Here is a 14,493-nt window from a genome sequence, read left to right as displayed (position 1 = left end):
CCAACATCAATTACTGCAGTGTGGACTAAAAATCTAGCCAAAAGCTTCCTGAGTCTGCATTGTTCATTAACTCACCGGCCTTTGCCAACAAAACCATAGCATGAAAATACTTAAGCATTTTTTAAATTTCCTCAGCTTTTTGAAGTTTCTCTATTAAGAAATGATAAAGTATGCCTGTTTATCTCTGTAATTGGAGACTCAAAACAAAATAATTTTCTTCTGAAATGAGCACTGTTGCGTATGTCTGCTGTTTCAGAAGTAGGCCACAAAGAATTCAGAAGGCAGGTGATCTTGACTGCAAGAAAGATGAACATAATTTATTTCTCCAATGTAAAACGATTGACTTCATTTCCCAGATATCAATAATACTTATAAGTGCAGCCTTTGAATTCCAAAATTGATAGAAAAGAGTAATTGATTGCATTTGAACCTAATACCATCATTAAGTAAGTATTTCAACGATAATAGATAAAACTAAAGTACTAATTATCTCTCACTCTGGCAAACAGATAAGGATGACAGATAGCAGAGTTGCAGGTGCCAAGCTAGCTCCATCCAAATTCCCACACTGTACTTGAGAACTGAGCATAAAGCAAATATAAAAATAAAAAGAGCTGCTCAATAAATGTAAACCATCCTGTTTGATATCTCAGTATGAGAAGGAGATAGGTTCTCCTGAAATTCAGTAGTAGAAGAATTAAGTGAGATTTAGTCATTCTTTTACATGCAAATATCACAAATGTTCTAAGTATTTTCTCGTCTCTTCTAGGGTATTATTGGAAGTTGAGCATCTCACCAAATAACAATGGCGAGTGAAGACAAAGTTGCCATCCTTTCTGATGATGAAGAGGAACAAAAGACAAAATATGTTCTTGCTGAGCCTTTCAACACACTATCAACTGAAGTAAGAAATGAATCCTCCCCCACTCCTGCTCATTTAGAAACAGAAACAGCAGAAGCAGAGGAACCCGATTGGTTGGAGAGACGTTGCTTAAAGATTAGTGATGACCTTCTTGTTTCCAAAGTATTCTACTTCTTCTTCTATTCTGGCTATGGATCACTAATCCCACTACTGCCAGTGTATTATAAACAGCTTGGCATATTGGCCAGCCAAAGTGGACTCTTGGTGGGAATAAGATATTTTATAGAATTCTGCAGTGCACCTTTTTGGGGAGTAATTGCAGATCGATTTAGAAAAGGGAAGGTTGTCCTTCTCTTTTCACTTATGTGTTGGATTGTTTTCAACCTTGGAATTGGTTTTGTGAAACCTGCCAGCATAAGGTGTGAATCAAGGAATCCACTACCTACCACAGCAGCTCCAAATGTCTCCACGTCCTCAATGATTTCTACTGCGATGACTACACACCACTCAACTCAAAACAACTCCAACAAAAGTCGGATACATAAAAGAGATATTTTACCAAGTCAGCCTTTCAGATATTTTGGAAACCATGGTATTTCTTTTACCTTGTTTAATGCAGAACAAGATCACACCTTGCAGAAAAGATCTGCGCCAGGTACTGACAATTCGACAGCAAATCCAAACAGGACATTGTACACTACTACCACCTCAGCCTCAACAGTGAAGGCAGACAAACAGATCACTTACAACTTGAGAGAAGTTGAAAATATTTTCCTACTGATTCTGTTGGTTATTATCAGTGGAGAGTTTTTCAGTGCTCCTGCAGTCACTATCGTGGACACCATTACTTTACAATATCTCGGCAAACACAGAGACCGATATGGATTGCAGCGAATGTGGGGCTCCTTGGGCTGGGGCTTAACCATGCTGGCAGTTGGCATCTCGATTGACCATACTCACATTGATGTTGTTATAGAAGGTGATGGCTGTCAAATCACAGATTATAAGAACTACAGAATAACTTTTATTGTTTTTGGTGTTTTGATGTCTTTAGCATTGATTGTATCAACCCAATTCAGATTTGATTACAGTCATTTAAAAACTGAAGAGAACAAAAGAGAAGATACTATCGAAATTCAGCAAGTGGCTCAGAATTCTTCAGTGGGAGGTTCTGAAGTCAATGGCAATGCTGAAGCTTCCAGGGGCACAGGGAAAAAGACATTTGAATTTAATGTGCTGCTGAAAATGATTTGCAGTGTGCAATATGGTTCTGTGCTATTTGTAGCCTGGTTCATGGGCTTTGGTTACGGCTTTGTATTCACATTCCTCTACTGGCATTTGGAAGATCTGAATGGGTCAACTACACTCTTTGGAATCTGCTCAGTCCTCAGCCATATCTCAGAACTGACGGCCTATTTCCTGAGCCATAAGCTGATCGAACTGGTGGGTCACATTAGGTAAGCTACTGCACTGCCTCCCATTTCCTTGATGTGGCACATGCTTCGCATTATAACAGGATTTTGAAGGCTGCAATTTCCCATCTATTTGTAGATCATAATTCTGCATTGTACAATAGGAGTGCAAGGGAAAAGTAAGTCCCAGGTCATGGTGGACCTTATAGGACTGAGAGCACTGCTGTCTCACAAAGGGAGAATGACTGAAAGCATCAGATTCCATTTTAAAATTTGACTTTCCTCAAGCCAGATTGGTCACCTCCCAAAGCATGTAGAGTATAGAAATTATGCATTTGGTTCAAATTTCGTTGCTCAGTTTGGGCTCTTTAGTTCTGTTTTCCTGGGTCCTCCAGTGTTATTTGGGTTAGGGTTGAATCATTGCTAAAGATACAAATCTGAAAGAGGAACCCATCCACTCAAAAACCACATCCTCTAGGTTTATTAGAAGCTCTTAAACAATCTGATTTCAGGAGGAGAACAGATCATTTATATATTTAAAGGAGGTTATGTATCCTCATTTTAAATACAATAGTTTTTGAATTCATGAGGTTATTGTCTTTTTGCATTGGTTGTGGACAAGAGGCAGAAATAAACACAAGAGATTCTGTTAATGTTGGAAATCCAGAGTGACACACAAAATGCTGGAGGAACTCAACAGGTCCGGCAGCATCTATGGAAATGAATAAACAATCGATGTTTTGGGCCGAGACCCTTCATCAGGACTGGAGGTGAAGGGGGAAGATGCCAGAACAAAAAGGAAGAGGGAGAGGAAGGAGGACAAGCTAGAATGTGATAGGTGAAGTCAGGGGAAAGGTACAGGGCTGGAAAAATGGAATCTGTTAGGAGAGTAGAGTGGACGATGGAAGGAGGAGCAACACCAGGGAGAGATGTTAGGCAGGTGAGGAGAAGATGTAAGAGGCCAGAGTGGGGAATAGAAGGAGAGGGAAGGAGGTTCTGAAATACCTACTCAGTATACCCACTCCTGCAATGGTACACACTCAACCTCTATCTCAGAGCTCCCAACAATTGGATAGATGCAATGCAAACTTTCTCCTCTCTCCACGATCAATACTCTCAGCTGATTAACCATGATCAGACATCTCTGTGGTTATAAACTGTTCCTTCCCTCCGCCACAATGAGACCACTTTATTATCCTCATCTTTGTTTTAAGTGTCGCTGGGAAGATCCTGCCCTCCAACTCTGATAGGGAATGGGTCTAGTCTCCCCAGAGTCAAACAACCTTCTACTGCTACAGTTTACTTTCAGTACAACATTATCCATTATATTTCAAGCTTTTGAAGTATCAATGTAGCAACTAATTTATCTGTTTGTTCCTATCTTCATCTTTTTCCCTTTGTTTCTTAATTTCTGTTAATATTTTCCTTCATCTTTATTCTTGGATAGACATCTCCAACTAATCATTTTTTCTGCAAGACCAAATGACTGACAAGTTAATATCTCCCACTATAATGAATTGCTGAGAACAGACCTGTGTTCTAGTTGGTTCATTCATAAGATGTTTGGCTGAATTCTCCAAACACTACTTGGAATATCAACACCTTCAAATATTTGACCAATTTTTGTTGTAGTGATGGCTAAATACTGAAGGACACTGGGTAAATTCCTCTTCCCGAGAGTAATGGCATTGGACATTTCCAACTACTTAGACAGGCAGCAGGGAATGACCACAAAAGAAGGAGAAATTAGTTAATGCAAAGATGGGGATTAAATAGGTGGGACTTTCATATAATTAATGCAAAACAGTCCAGCTTTTATTGAAAGACCTGCTTGGTCAAACTTCACAGTATTAAAATCAGGCAACTCCAAATCCAAATCTAATACTGACTTCTTACATTTTTTTCACTAACTGATTTACCTACCTAATTTGGTGGTAGTGATATGAAGTTTATCTTCTGCACTGTCAATCTATGTCGTCTAACGCAAGACATAGTGGAATTAAAATTGGTATTTTCCTGATCTATAACTCAGTGAGTTAAAAAAACTTGAAGAATCTTGGGCAACACGCACAAAATGCTGGAGGAACTCAGCAAGTCAGACAGCATTAGGAAGGAAGGAAATAACCAACTTGCCTTTTGAGCTGAGACACTTCTCAGCCCGAAATGTCAACTGTTTAGTTCCCTCCATACACACTGCCTTTCTTGCTAAATTCTTCCAGCATTTTGTGTGCATGACTGAAGATGTACAGCATCTGCAGAATCTCATGTTAAAGAATCTTAATTATTCTTCAGTGGTGAGGGCTAGTTGGCTGCATTTGCTGTTACTGATTTCAACCTTGCCTCTAAAAATATACAAATTCCCTGCAAAGTGAGAAGAAAAATTAAGTGCTGAAAGTCAGACGATTTACATACAATTTGCACTTGGCACATCATTTATCTCTTGCCAAACTGCCACCTGATGTCGGATTGGCTTGATTACTCATGTTTTATAGGACTATCATAAATGTACAGAACCTGAGTGGATCTTCTGATCCTTTTAGTTTGTCTGGGTTAGACACACATCCATGGATTAAAATAATTCACTTGTCAGCGTCAGTTAATAAGCTCTGCCTACAAACCAGCAGGGATCCCTTATATGGATTTCAGGGGACAGAGTTAAAATAGAACTTTTTAAATGGGCTGAAAATTGAGCTGGAAGACTGCAAAGCCATTTAGAGACCGAGGCCTGGAATCTTTTAGATCTTTCATAGATTGTGTTTTCCAGAACTAAAAACGTTATTCCATCTGAGTGAGGCCGAATAATGTATTAGCAAACAATCTTGGCAGTTTTGTACTTTGCTTCTCTATGAATAAACTTGTTCAGCAATCTTCAAGTATTTGTCCACACCCAAAACTTTTTCTTTCTGTCTTTGTTCCTGGAACCTGTAAAATTGTATCACTTGACTTGTAGTGTTTCTTCTCAATCTTCTTATCATAAGGTATTGCTTCATACTCCAAACCATTTCATAAACCTCATGGTGCATATTTGCAGGAAAGCAGAAAGGATGGACCTTCAGTATTTTTTTGTTAATGGCAAACAACACCCAGCCAACAGCACTGGTGATATAACAATTCATACAAGGTTATGCCAAAGAGCACACATAGTTCTTAAAGATATAGGCACATAATATGTATTGCGGTATCTGTAAATTGCTTGCTGTTTTTTACTTATCTGCAAATGTCAGTGGATGAAATCTATGTGTTTGTGGCTGCTGTTCACATTTGACATTACAACAGTCCGTTTGAACAGAGAAATAAGTAAAATAACTCCTAAAGAGACAAAAAACAGGAATTCTGCAGATGCTGGAAATTCAAGCAACACATATCAAAGTTGCTGGTGAACGCAGCAGGCCAGGCAGCATCTCTAGGAAGAGGTGCAGTCAATGTTTCAGGCCGAGACCCTTCGTCAGAGACACTTGTGTTGAGAAACTAGGTTTCCCTCAGGTGATATAAACTATCTCAGGTTCTGACACAATCTGTGAAGGAGGTATACAAAATTATGAGGGGTGTAGATATGCAGGCAGGCTTTTCCCACTGAGTTTAGGTGAGCCTACAACCAGAGGTCATGGATTAAGGGTGAAAGGTGAAAAGTTTAACAGGACCATGAGGGGAAACTTCTTCACTCAGAGGGCCGTGAGAGCATGGAACGAGCTGTAGCACAAGTGGTGCCTGCAAGCTCGATTTTAGTGTTAAGGAGAAGTTTGGATAGGTACATGGATGGTACGGGTATAGGGAGCTATGGTCCTGGTGCAGGACAAGGGAGTAGGCAGTTTAAATGCTCTGGCATGGACTCGATGGGCTGAAGGGCTTGTTTCTGTCCTGTACTTTTCTATGACTCTGTGATTCTAATTTGGCAAAGATTTGCTCTGAAATGGATCCTGTGTGGTCCCAATCAGCTGCACAGCTCCCAACTGAACTTCTGCTTTGTTGACGGCTGGGAGGTATGTCAGTGACAAAAAAGAGCTCTATAAGACCACAGTTGCAGAAAAGTCTGCACAAGAAGTCATGAGGAAGGGGAGGGACTCAGGAATCTCCTGTGCATTTGGAAACCCTCCACCTGATGCAGTTCAGTCAACTCCTGTGATGTGCAAGCTTCCAAGCCATCAGCGAGCTGAACAAAAGGCCCATGATCCAAGTAGGTAGCTCCAAATTGGTTTATACAAAGTGGCCATGTTAAATGAAGGGAGCGTAAAATGGCTTAGTTCCCCAAAGGGCTATTCAATGAAAGATATGGCTAAGAGATGTTGTATGCAGGACATAGATGTGACAGTACTGATGCCATACTCTGCAAGCTGTGTGGTAGCTTTTCTCTGTGCATGAACAATAAAGGTCATATGTTGCCCCCAAATCCTTTTTTCTCAGCTGGCAGTGGAGAAAACGTGCACAGCAGAATGCACACCACCACTGGGTGCACAACTCATCCCAGAACACATTAAATACACCAAGGTGATTCACACTGAGAAGACAGGCCAGATTTCTACTGGATGTGCTTTCACCTGAAAGTTATCACTTGCATAATCTGCCTCAGATGAAACTTCTTTATGCGTAAAAGAAAGATGTGATTAGAGATACAATGAGTTTAAAATGTATGGACAGATAAAGATAAAAGTCCTTTTCAATGTAACAGAAATGAAAGTTCTATGCTCAGCAGGTGTCAGAACACCTAAGGGTTAAGGAAATTTATCGTTGAACAAGACCCATTTCCCACAGTGGGGCTTTAATGTGGACGGCTTAATACAGCAATTGACTTCAAATTCCAGCTCTCTTCAAATCTGTATTGCAGTGTTTTTATATTATTCTAGCAATATGACTATATGCACTAAACAACCTGAAATACCAAAGAATTTCATGCTCTTGAAACTGCTGTCATCAAAAGTTCCAAGAGCTTCTGGTATTTGGATGAAGTGAAGCATTGTATGTACAAATCATGGCTATGGCACAGAGAAGTTCGTCACCAGGCAAGGATGAATACTTCAGGTTCAAATAGTCTCCCGCTGTGGTATAAAATCTGGAGATCAGTCTCACTGTGACCATGATGTTACTACAATCGGCAAATCTGCCGGCATTTAACCTTGGGGTTTACTAGAAGGTACCTTCTGGCTTTTCCGTCACTCCCTTATAAAGTACCCCTCTTCCTGCTATTTGGAAAACCTTATAAATTGAATGTCAATTCCAGTTCAGCAGATGAGAAGTTTTTATTGCTCTAGATTAAAATTTATTGCCGTCATGAGTTCGAAGAATAAAGCACTTTATTTGCAGGCCATTTTAATCAGTGACTTAAATTGTTTGAATTCAAGGGTTCAAGTCATTTGATAATTAAGGTTTTTTTTCCTTCTTCCCGCCCCCCCCCCCCCCACCTCACTGCCCAGATTCAGTTATATATTCTCTGACACAGTGAGTTTACTGGGCTTTTTTATGTATGAGTTAAAATCATTCTGCTATAACGTGGAATACATTGAACAGAATATGACTAGCCAGGCATCAATTTTATGTATATGTTGCATATATACTATATATTTTACAGTTAAAATTTCCATTAGTACATTAAATCTATTTGAAAGTTTGTTTAATCAAAAGTACCTGTGCTTCAGACTACATCCAGCATTCTGACATATTGTACAGGTCATCCAAATTGATTGGTATCAACAAAGAAACAGGCTTGTAATACTTGTGGAAAAAATATAGTTTTCTCTAGAGCAGGGATCCAAGTAAGTACTGTCAGGAAGTGGAGGGCAGAGGAAGCTGTTCAGGAGGCAGAGGCGAGGCTGCGTCACAGGAGGCTGGTGGGAGTGGTCACACGAGGCCGAGCTGGCCTTTCCAACTCCCCAAATGGTCACCAGAGGGAAGGAAAGGCGTCGTCTAGTTCAGGAGGAGGTGAGAGCAGTAGTGGAGGAGACGAGAGCCTGCAAGGCAGTGGGAATGAAGCAACAGGGAGCTTGGACAAGATGGGAGAATGCAGTTGAGAGGAAAGTGACCTGGGCTGATCTTTGGAAAGCCGAACCACACCACATCCAATTTCTCATCCAGGCAGTGTACGATGTGCTTCCAAGCCCATCAAACCTGCACACATGGGGCAAGGCAGAGTCATCTGCGTGCCCACTGTGCTCCAAGCGAGGAACCCTGGAGCACATCCTCAGCGGCTGCGCAAGGGCACTTGGTGAGGGACGGTACAGGTGGAGGCATGATCAGGTCTTGAAGACCATCGCTGAAGCCATCAGCGCAGGAATTGAGTGGGCGAAGCGGTCTCGACCCTCCAAGCAGACCATTGCCTTTGTCAGAGCTGGGGAGCAGCCAATACCTGCCAAAAGAACATCTGCAGGCATTCTGACCTCTGCAAGGGACTGGCAGCTGTTGGTGGACCTCGAAGGGCAGCTGAAGTTCCCCAACCATATCACAGCCACCACCCTGCGACCAGACATTGTCCTAGTGTCTGAGTCTACTAAGCAGGTGGTGCTGCTGGAGCTGACAGTCCCATGGGAAGATAGCTTGGAGGAGGCCTTTGAAAGGAAGCTCTCCAAGTATGCAGGACTGGTCAGCAACTGTCAGCAGGCTGGATGGAGAGCGAGATGTCTCCCAGTGGAGGTTGGTTGTAGGGGATTCATAGCCCGTTCTCTAGTTAGAGCCTCAGCATTTTGGGCATCGAGGGAGAGAGGAAGAGGAGAGCCATCCGCAGTACCACCGATGCGGCAGAGAGGGCCTCAAGATGGCTGTGGCTCAAAAGAGGGGAGCCATGGAGTCATAAGTAGCTAGCCATCTGGACACAAGCTGGGGTCTGATCAGCCCCGGCTGGGTCACCTGGAAGAAGTTGTATGATGTTGAAAGACCCTAAACACCCGATGATTCCAGGAACATCACTGAAGATGTGTCCAGAAGCATCAATAGATGTATGTACCCAGCTAGAACTGCCTTCGTTCAACAGCCTTTTACTTACTTCTGTCCAATGCTTAGGTCTTTTTTTAAATCAGTAACATTTTTTTTTCATCATGTGCCTGTTGATAATGACTTATCTATACTTACTGAACTGATCTTAGTTTCCTAACATCATATACACATTTGCTCAAATTTCATCCAGTCAATTGTATATACCAGCAATCCACCAAGATGCCAACCCTATGACAACTTCCACTGATCAGAAAACGATATAAAACATCAATGTAAAACTCGCAAACCTACCTAGCTTCAAATCTGTTTACTAAGGGTCATGTAACATATCTCTCTCTCTCTCTCTCGGCTTTATACACCATGGGTTCCGGTCGAGCCTGTCTACCTAACCTGAATCCTGAGACCTGGTTGTATCCATTGGGCTGTGAACTAACCGGATCTACTGTATGTTTGAGTTCTGGGGTGGAGTGAGGCATTACTACACCGTCTCTGGACACTATCCCAGTGTATGGGCGGGTTGGGGGCGGTGGAATTGAAATGATCTGGAACTGCAAGGTTAGTTTAGGGCTTTAAGTGTGTCGGTAAATATGGGGACGGTCCCACGGAACCAGCAAGCGCCTTGCTGGGCGTTTGCATCGGCGTGCCACTTTAGACATTGGCATTCGTGGGTGGAGTGCCTTTCTGGGCGTCACATTTTGTAAAAGGGAAAAGGATCAAAGGTTAATCTGAAGTACACGTATTTCATAACTAGCGTGCACTCCCATGCTGTTGCATCCAGTTAGACTCCGGAATAAGGGCTTGGCTGTCTTTCAAGAATAACTAATAATAGGTGAGGAGAGAGGGTGGTGGCGACAGTGATCACATGGAATGAACAGGAGATAAAAGGGCATTATTAAAACACAACACTAAAAGTCGTGCTTGTTTATAAAACATTTCCTTCAATAAGCTATGTAGAAATGCCAAGGGTTAATTTTTACAATATGTTCACAAACACTAGGAAGCAACACGTTGGTGAAAAAATAATAATTTTTAAAGTAGATTAAAGCCTCCAAGTAACTAAATCCTAAGGTTAGTGTGCTTGTGGAACCGACAATAGATTGGTTGTCATTTTCCAAAATTCTGTTGGTTCTGGAATCTTCATACTAATTAGGTAGAAACATCAGCTGTTTAAGAGGGGAGGGGGAAGGAAAAATGGGGCATGTTAATTTGTTATCAATAGTGGGAAAAGTGCTGAAATCTATTATTAATGGTGGTGACAGTGACCTTAAATATAATAGGGTTGGGTAGAGTTAATTTGCATTTATTAAAGAGAATTCATGTTTGACACAACTGTAATTTTTTGAGGTTATAACCAAAGATGAATTGAAAAAAATGAGGTGTGTTTCAATATTCAGAAGTCCTTTGATCAGTTGTTTCACGATATTTAACGACGTTATGATGTGGACTGAGGATTGATTAGCAGACAGAAGGTTTGTGTAGATGTAGAACATAGAAATGCACTGCACAAGGAAAGGCCCTTCAGCCTCCAGTGCTGACCACGATTCCTAATTCAGCTCATCTCATCTGCCTGCACGTGATCCATTTCCTCATGTTCATATGTCTGTTTATTTAGCCTCTCAAGTGTCACGATTGCGTGTGTTTCCACCAGCAGCACTGCCACAGTGCTCTCCAGGCACTTAATTCTGTCTTTTTCAAAAGTACGTTTGCCCTGCACATCTCCCTGAAATGCTCCACCTCTAACCTTTAAGCTATGCCTAGTATCTAGTATTTGATATTTTCACACTGGGGAAGAACCTATCTATGTCTCTCTTAATTTTATAAATTTCTATTAGACATAAAAGCATAATTTTCAGGCTGGGGGACCGTGCCTCTGGGATCACAACTTGCATCCTAGCTGTTCACAGAGTGAGTGAGTGAGTGAGTGAGTGAGTGAGTGTGTGTGTGTGTGTGTGTGTGTGTGTGTGTGTAATATGCAGAGGTGACTAAGTGTTGTCTATGTAAGTGCAACTGTGCTGATACCGCAAAGCTGGGTAATCGGAAAGGATGCAAGGAGAATACTGATGAGTTTCAGTAGGAAATAGACGGATTAAATGGATGAGTGAGGACTTGGCAGATGGAAGATAGTGTGGGAAAATGTAAGGTCATGCAATTAAGTAACAGAAACAAATCTTATCTTAAATGGTGTGAGCTTGAACATTATTGAGGGCCTTGCATGTGAGCTGCTGAAAGTTAACATTTGGGTAGAGCAACCAATTAAGAACCAAATAATATGTTGGTTTTCGATAAAAGAGGTTTTGAGCACAAGAGATGTTTTTCTCCAATTATGTAGGGCTCTGGTGAGAACACATCTGGCATAGTGTATACGTGTTGCAGTTGGAGGAGTACAGTACAGATCCATCACATTAATTGCTTGGAAGGTGGATTTGTATTATGGAAAGAGATTCAGTAAACTGACCCTATTCTCTCAAGTTTAGACGATTGAGGGATCTCACTGGAATGTAAAAATTTTTAAGCGGGGGATTGGCAAGATAGAACATGGTTTTTCTGTCTTTGAGTCTAGAACTGGGGTGCCAGAGTTTCAAAATAAGTGCTTGGCCAATTCAAGAAAGAGATGGGAAGATGTTTCTATGGATCTTTGGAATTCCCATCCTAAGAGGGTTGCAGAGTCTCAGTGACCATGTCTAATCAATAATTCAATAGGCTGTTAGATATTAAATAAATCAAGAAGTACAGAGTTAGTGCAGGAAAGTGGAGTGAGAATATAAAGTGAACCATGAACTTATTGCATGGGAGAGCAGCCACGAGGGGGCTGACTGAATGGCCTAATCATGCCACCATTTCTTTTGTTTGTGTGTTCTTATGTATCACACAGTATTATTTTGAAAAACATATCTATATTGTTTAACTGTGCTTATCTTTATATCCCAGGGTACTGTACATTGGACTGGCTTGTAATACAGCTCGTTATTTATATATCTCATATGTGGAAAATGCATGGTATGTTCTACCTATGGAAGTGTTACAAGGTAAGAAGGCGGGAAAAAAATAACAAAACAAAATTGTAAAGATTATTTTCAGCTATATCAGCATAAAAATATCAGATACAATCGTTGTTCCAAAATTAGACAAACAGTAGATAAATTGAGCCATTCTCACTTGCTGCGTGAAGATAATTCTCCTCCTGTCACTTTTTATTGATTTGATACTTCTTAAAATTTTCATGCATAGCCAGCTGGAACAAATTACCTGAAAGGGTAGAATCAGATTCAAGGATAACATTAAAAACAAAAGCTATTAAATCCTTTTTCAGGAAATATTTGCATAGTTACGGGGCTAGATCAGGGAGCGGGACTAATCAGATAGCTCTTTAAAGAGTTGTCATAGCCACAGATGACAGAACAGCTTCCCATGATTCCAATTACAGCGTACTATATAAAATAAAAATTTGAGTCAACTCTTAACGTCAGAAAAAGGATGCCTACTGAAGCGAAGAATTTGGATCTATTAGTCCCATTTTTTTGCACAGGCTGCACATAAAAATGACCTAGCCCAAGTTAGATCATGCTTCATGACCATTTAATGCATGCAACAGAAAATTAGTCCAAACATTCCTGAGCTGAGATCATGCAGCTCAAGCACCTGATGCTATCACTAGTTCTGCACCACACATTACATAGAAAAAGTGAAGCTATTGAGTGGAACATCATTAAATGCTCAGAGTACTTCACCCCACCTTGTTGCATTTGTCTACTTAAAACAAAGCGGACTTTATGAAGATACCTGACAGGAGAGCTTCAGAACTGACTGCAGACAATTTAGTCACCTTCCAAATTTTACAAGAATATGTTTAAACTAAAGGAACTACAACTTTCTCAGCTGGGGACTGGCAGGGAGCAACAATTACTGAAGATATTGTGATAGCCATGACTTAGCCACATAAGGTCTTCAGGGCAGGAAGCAAAGATCGTCATTGCAAACATCTGTGAGGTGACAACTTTGAGATGAGTATTCAGAGACACTATTGCTCTTCACGGACTCTGACAAGCAGTTTACTTGCAGGTTTGGATTTTTCAAGGCTGTCATCACAGAGATATGAAAAGCTGTGGAGTGACATCTGCTTGGATTTCACTCTCAGTGGAGATCAAAGTTATGTTGGCTTTCCAAATTTCTCAGCACTGTAACCTTCCAAGTAGCTGCAACAGACTTTTGCTTGCCTCCCAGTTTATTTTTCCCCAATGCATTGGAGAGATCACTTGGCATCGTGTTCACAAGGAGAGACATTCACAAACTTGGATTTCACTAACAACCAGTTGGCATCTTGAGTACTGGGAGCTGCCAGCATTGCTGGGATACAGGAGTGCAGGCAGCCAGGTAAATGTGTAGCAAATTGTAGGAATCTGCGTCCATTCGAACTTTGTCCAGTCAATGTCAAGACTACAGCAGTCCTTTGTTTTATTATTTATTCATTCATGAAATGTGGATATCCCTGGCAAAGCCATACTTAATGCCCTTCTACTATTGGTTTGAACTGGAGTGACAAGGGATTGGTGGGTTTCCATGTGTAGACAGATTGGGTAAGGTTAGCAGATTTCCTTGTGTATAATATCTGGGTATACTTTATACTTTATTGTCGCCAAACAATTGGTACTAGAACGTACAGTCATCACAGTGATATTTGATTCTGCACTTCCCACTCCCTGGATCACAAATATTAAATATTAAAAATAGTTAAAATTAGTAAATATTAAAAATTTAAATGATAAATCATAAATAGACAATAGAAAAATGGGAAGTAAGGTAGTGCAAAAAAAACGAGAGGCAGGTCCAGATATTTGGAGGTTTCGGCCCAGATCCGGGTCAGGATCCGTTCAGCAGTCTTATCACAGTTGGAAAGAAGCTGTTCCCAAATCTGGCCGTACGAGTCTTCAAGCTCCTGAGCCTTCTCCCGGAGGGAAGAGGGACGAAAAGTGTGTTGGCTGGGTGAGTCGTGTCCTTGATTATCCTGGCAGCACTGCTCCGACAGTGTGCGGTGTAAAGTGAGTCCACGGACGGAAGATTGGTTTGTGTGATGTGCTGCGCCGTGTTCACGAACTTCTGCAGCTTCTTTCGGTCTTGGACAGGACAACTTCCATACCAGGTTGTGATGCACCCTAGGAAAATGCTTTCTACGGTGCATCTATAAAAATTAGTGAGAGTTTTAGGGGACAGGCCAAATTTCTTTAGTTTTCTCAGTAAGTAAAGGCGCTGGTGGGCCTTCTTGGCAGTGCTAAGGCCCAGATTCCGGAGCTTAGGAATCAG

The 14,493-nt window shown here is 41.2% G+C and overlaps 1 protein-coding gene across 2 annotated transcripts in view; it reads left to right on the top strand.

Annotated features, from left to right (window-relative positions):
* Positions 1–14,493, top strand: part of mfsd6b (major facilitator superfamily domain containing 6b) — a 65,667-nt gene that overhangs the window by 30,120 nt on the left and 21,054 nt on the right. For both annotated transcript variants that reach the window (XM_072261680.1, XM_072261681.1), the window contains exons 2-3: positions 770–2,319; positions 12,124–12,221. In XM_072261680.1, the coding sequence (XP_072117781.1) occupies positions 806–2,319; positions 12,124–12,221 (1,612 nt within the window). In that variant the 5' untranslated portion in view covers positions 770–805. The remainder of the gene's footprint in view (positions 1–769; positions 2,320–12,123; positions 12,222–14,493) is intronic.

Source organism: Mobula birostris, chromosome 6 (assembly GCF_030028105.1).
Source record: "Mobula birostris isolate sMobBir1 chromosome 6, sMobBir1.hap1, whole genome shotgun sequence".
NCBI classification, from domain to species: domain Eukaryota; kingdom Metazoa; phylum Chordata; class Chondrichthyes; order Myliobatiformes; family Myliobatidae; genus Mobula; species Mobula birostris.
Note: the sequence above shows the minus strand (reverse complement) of the source record. Positions and strands in the feature narration are given on the sequence as shown.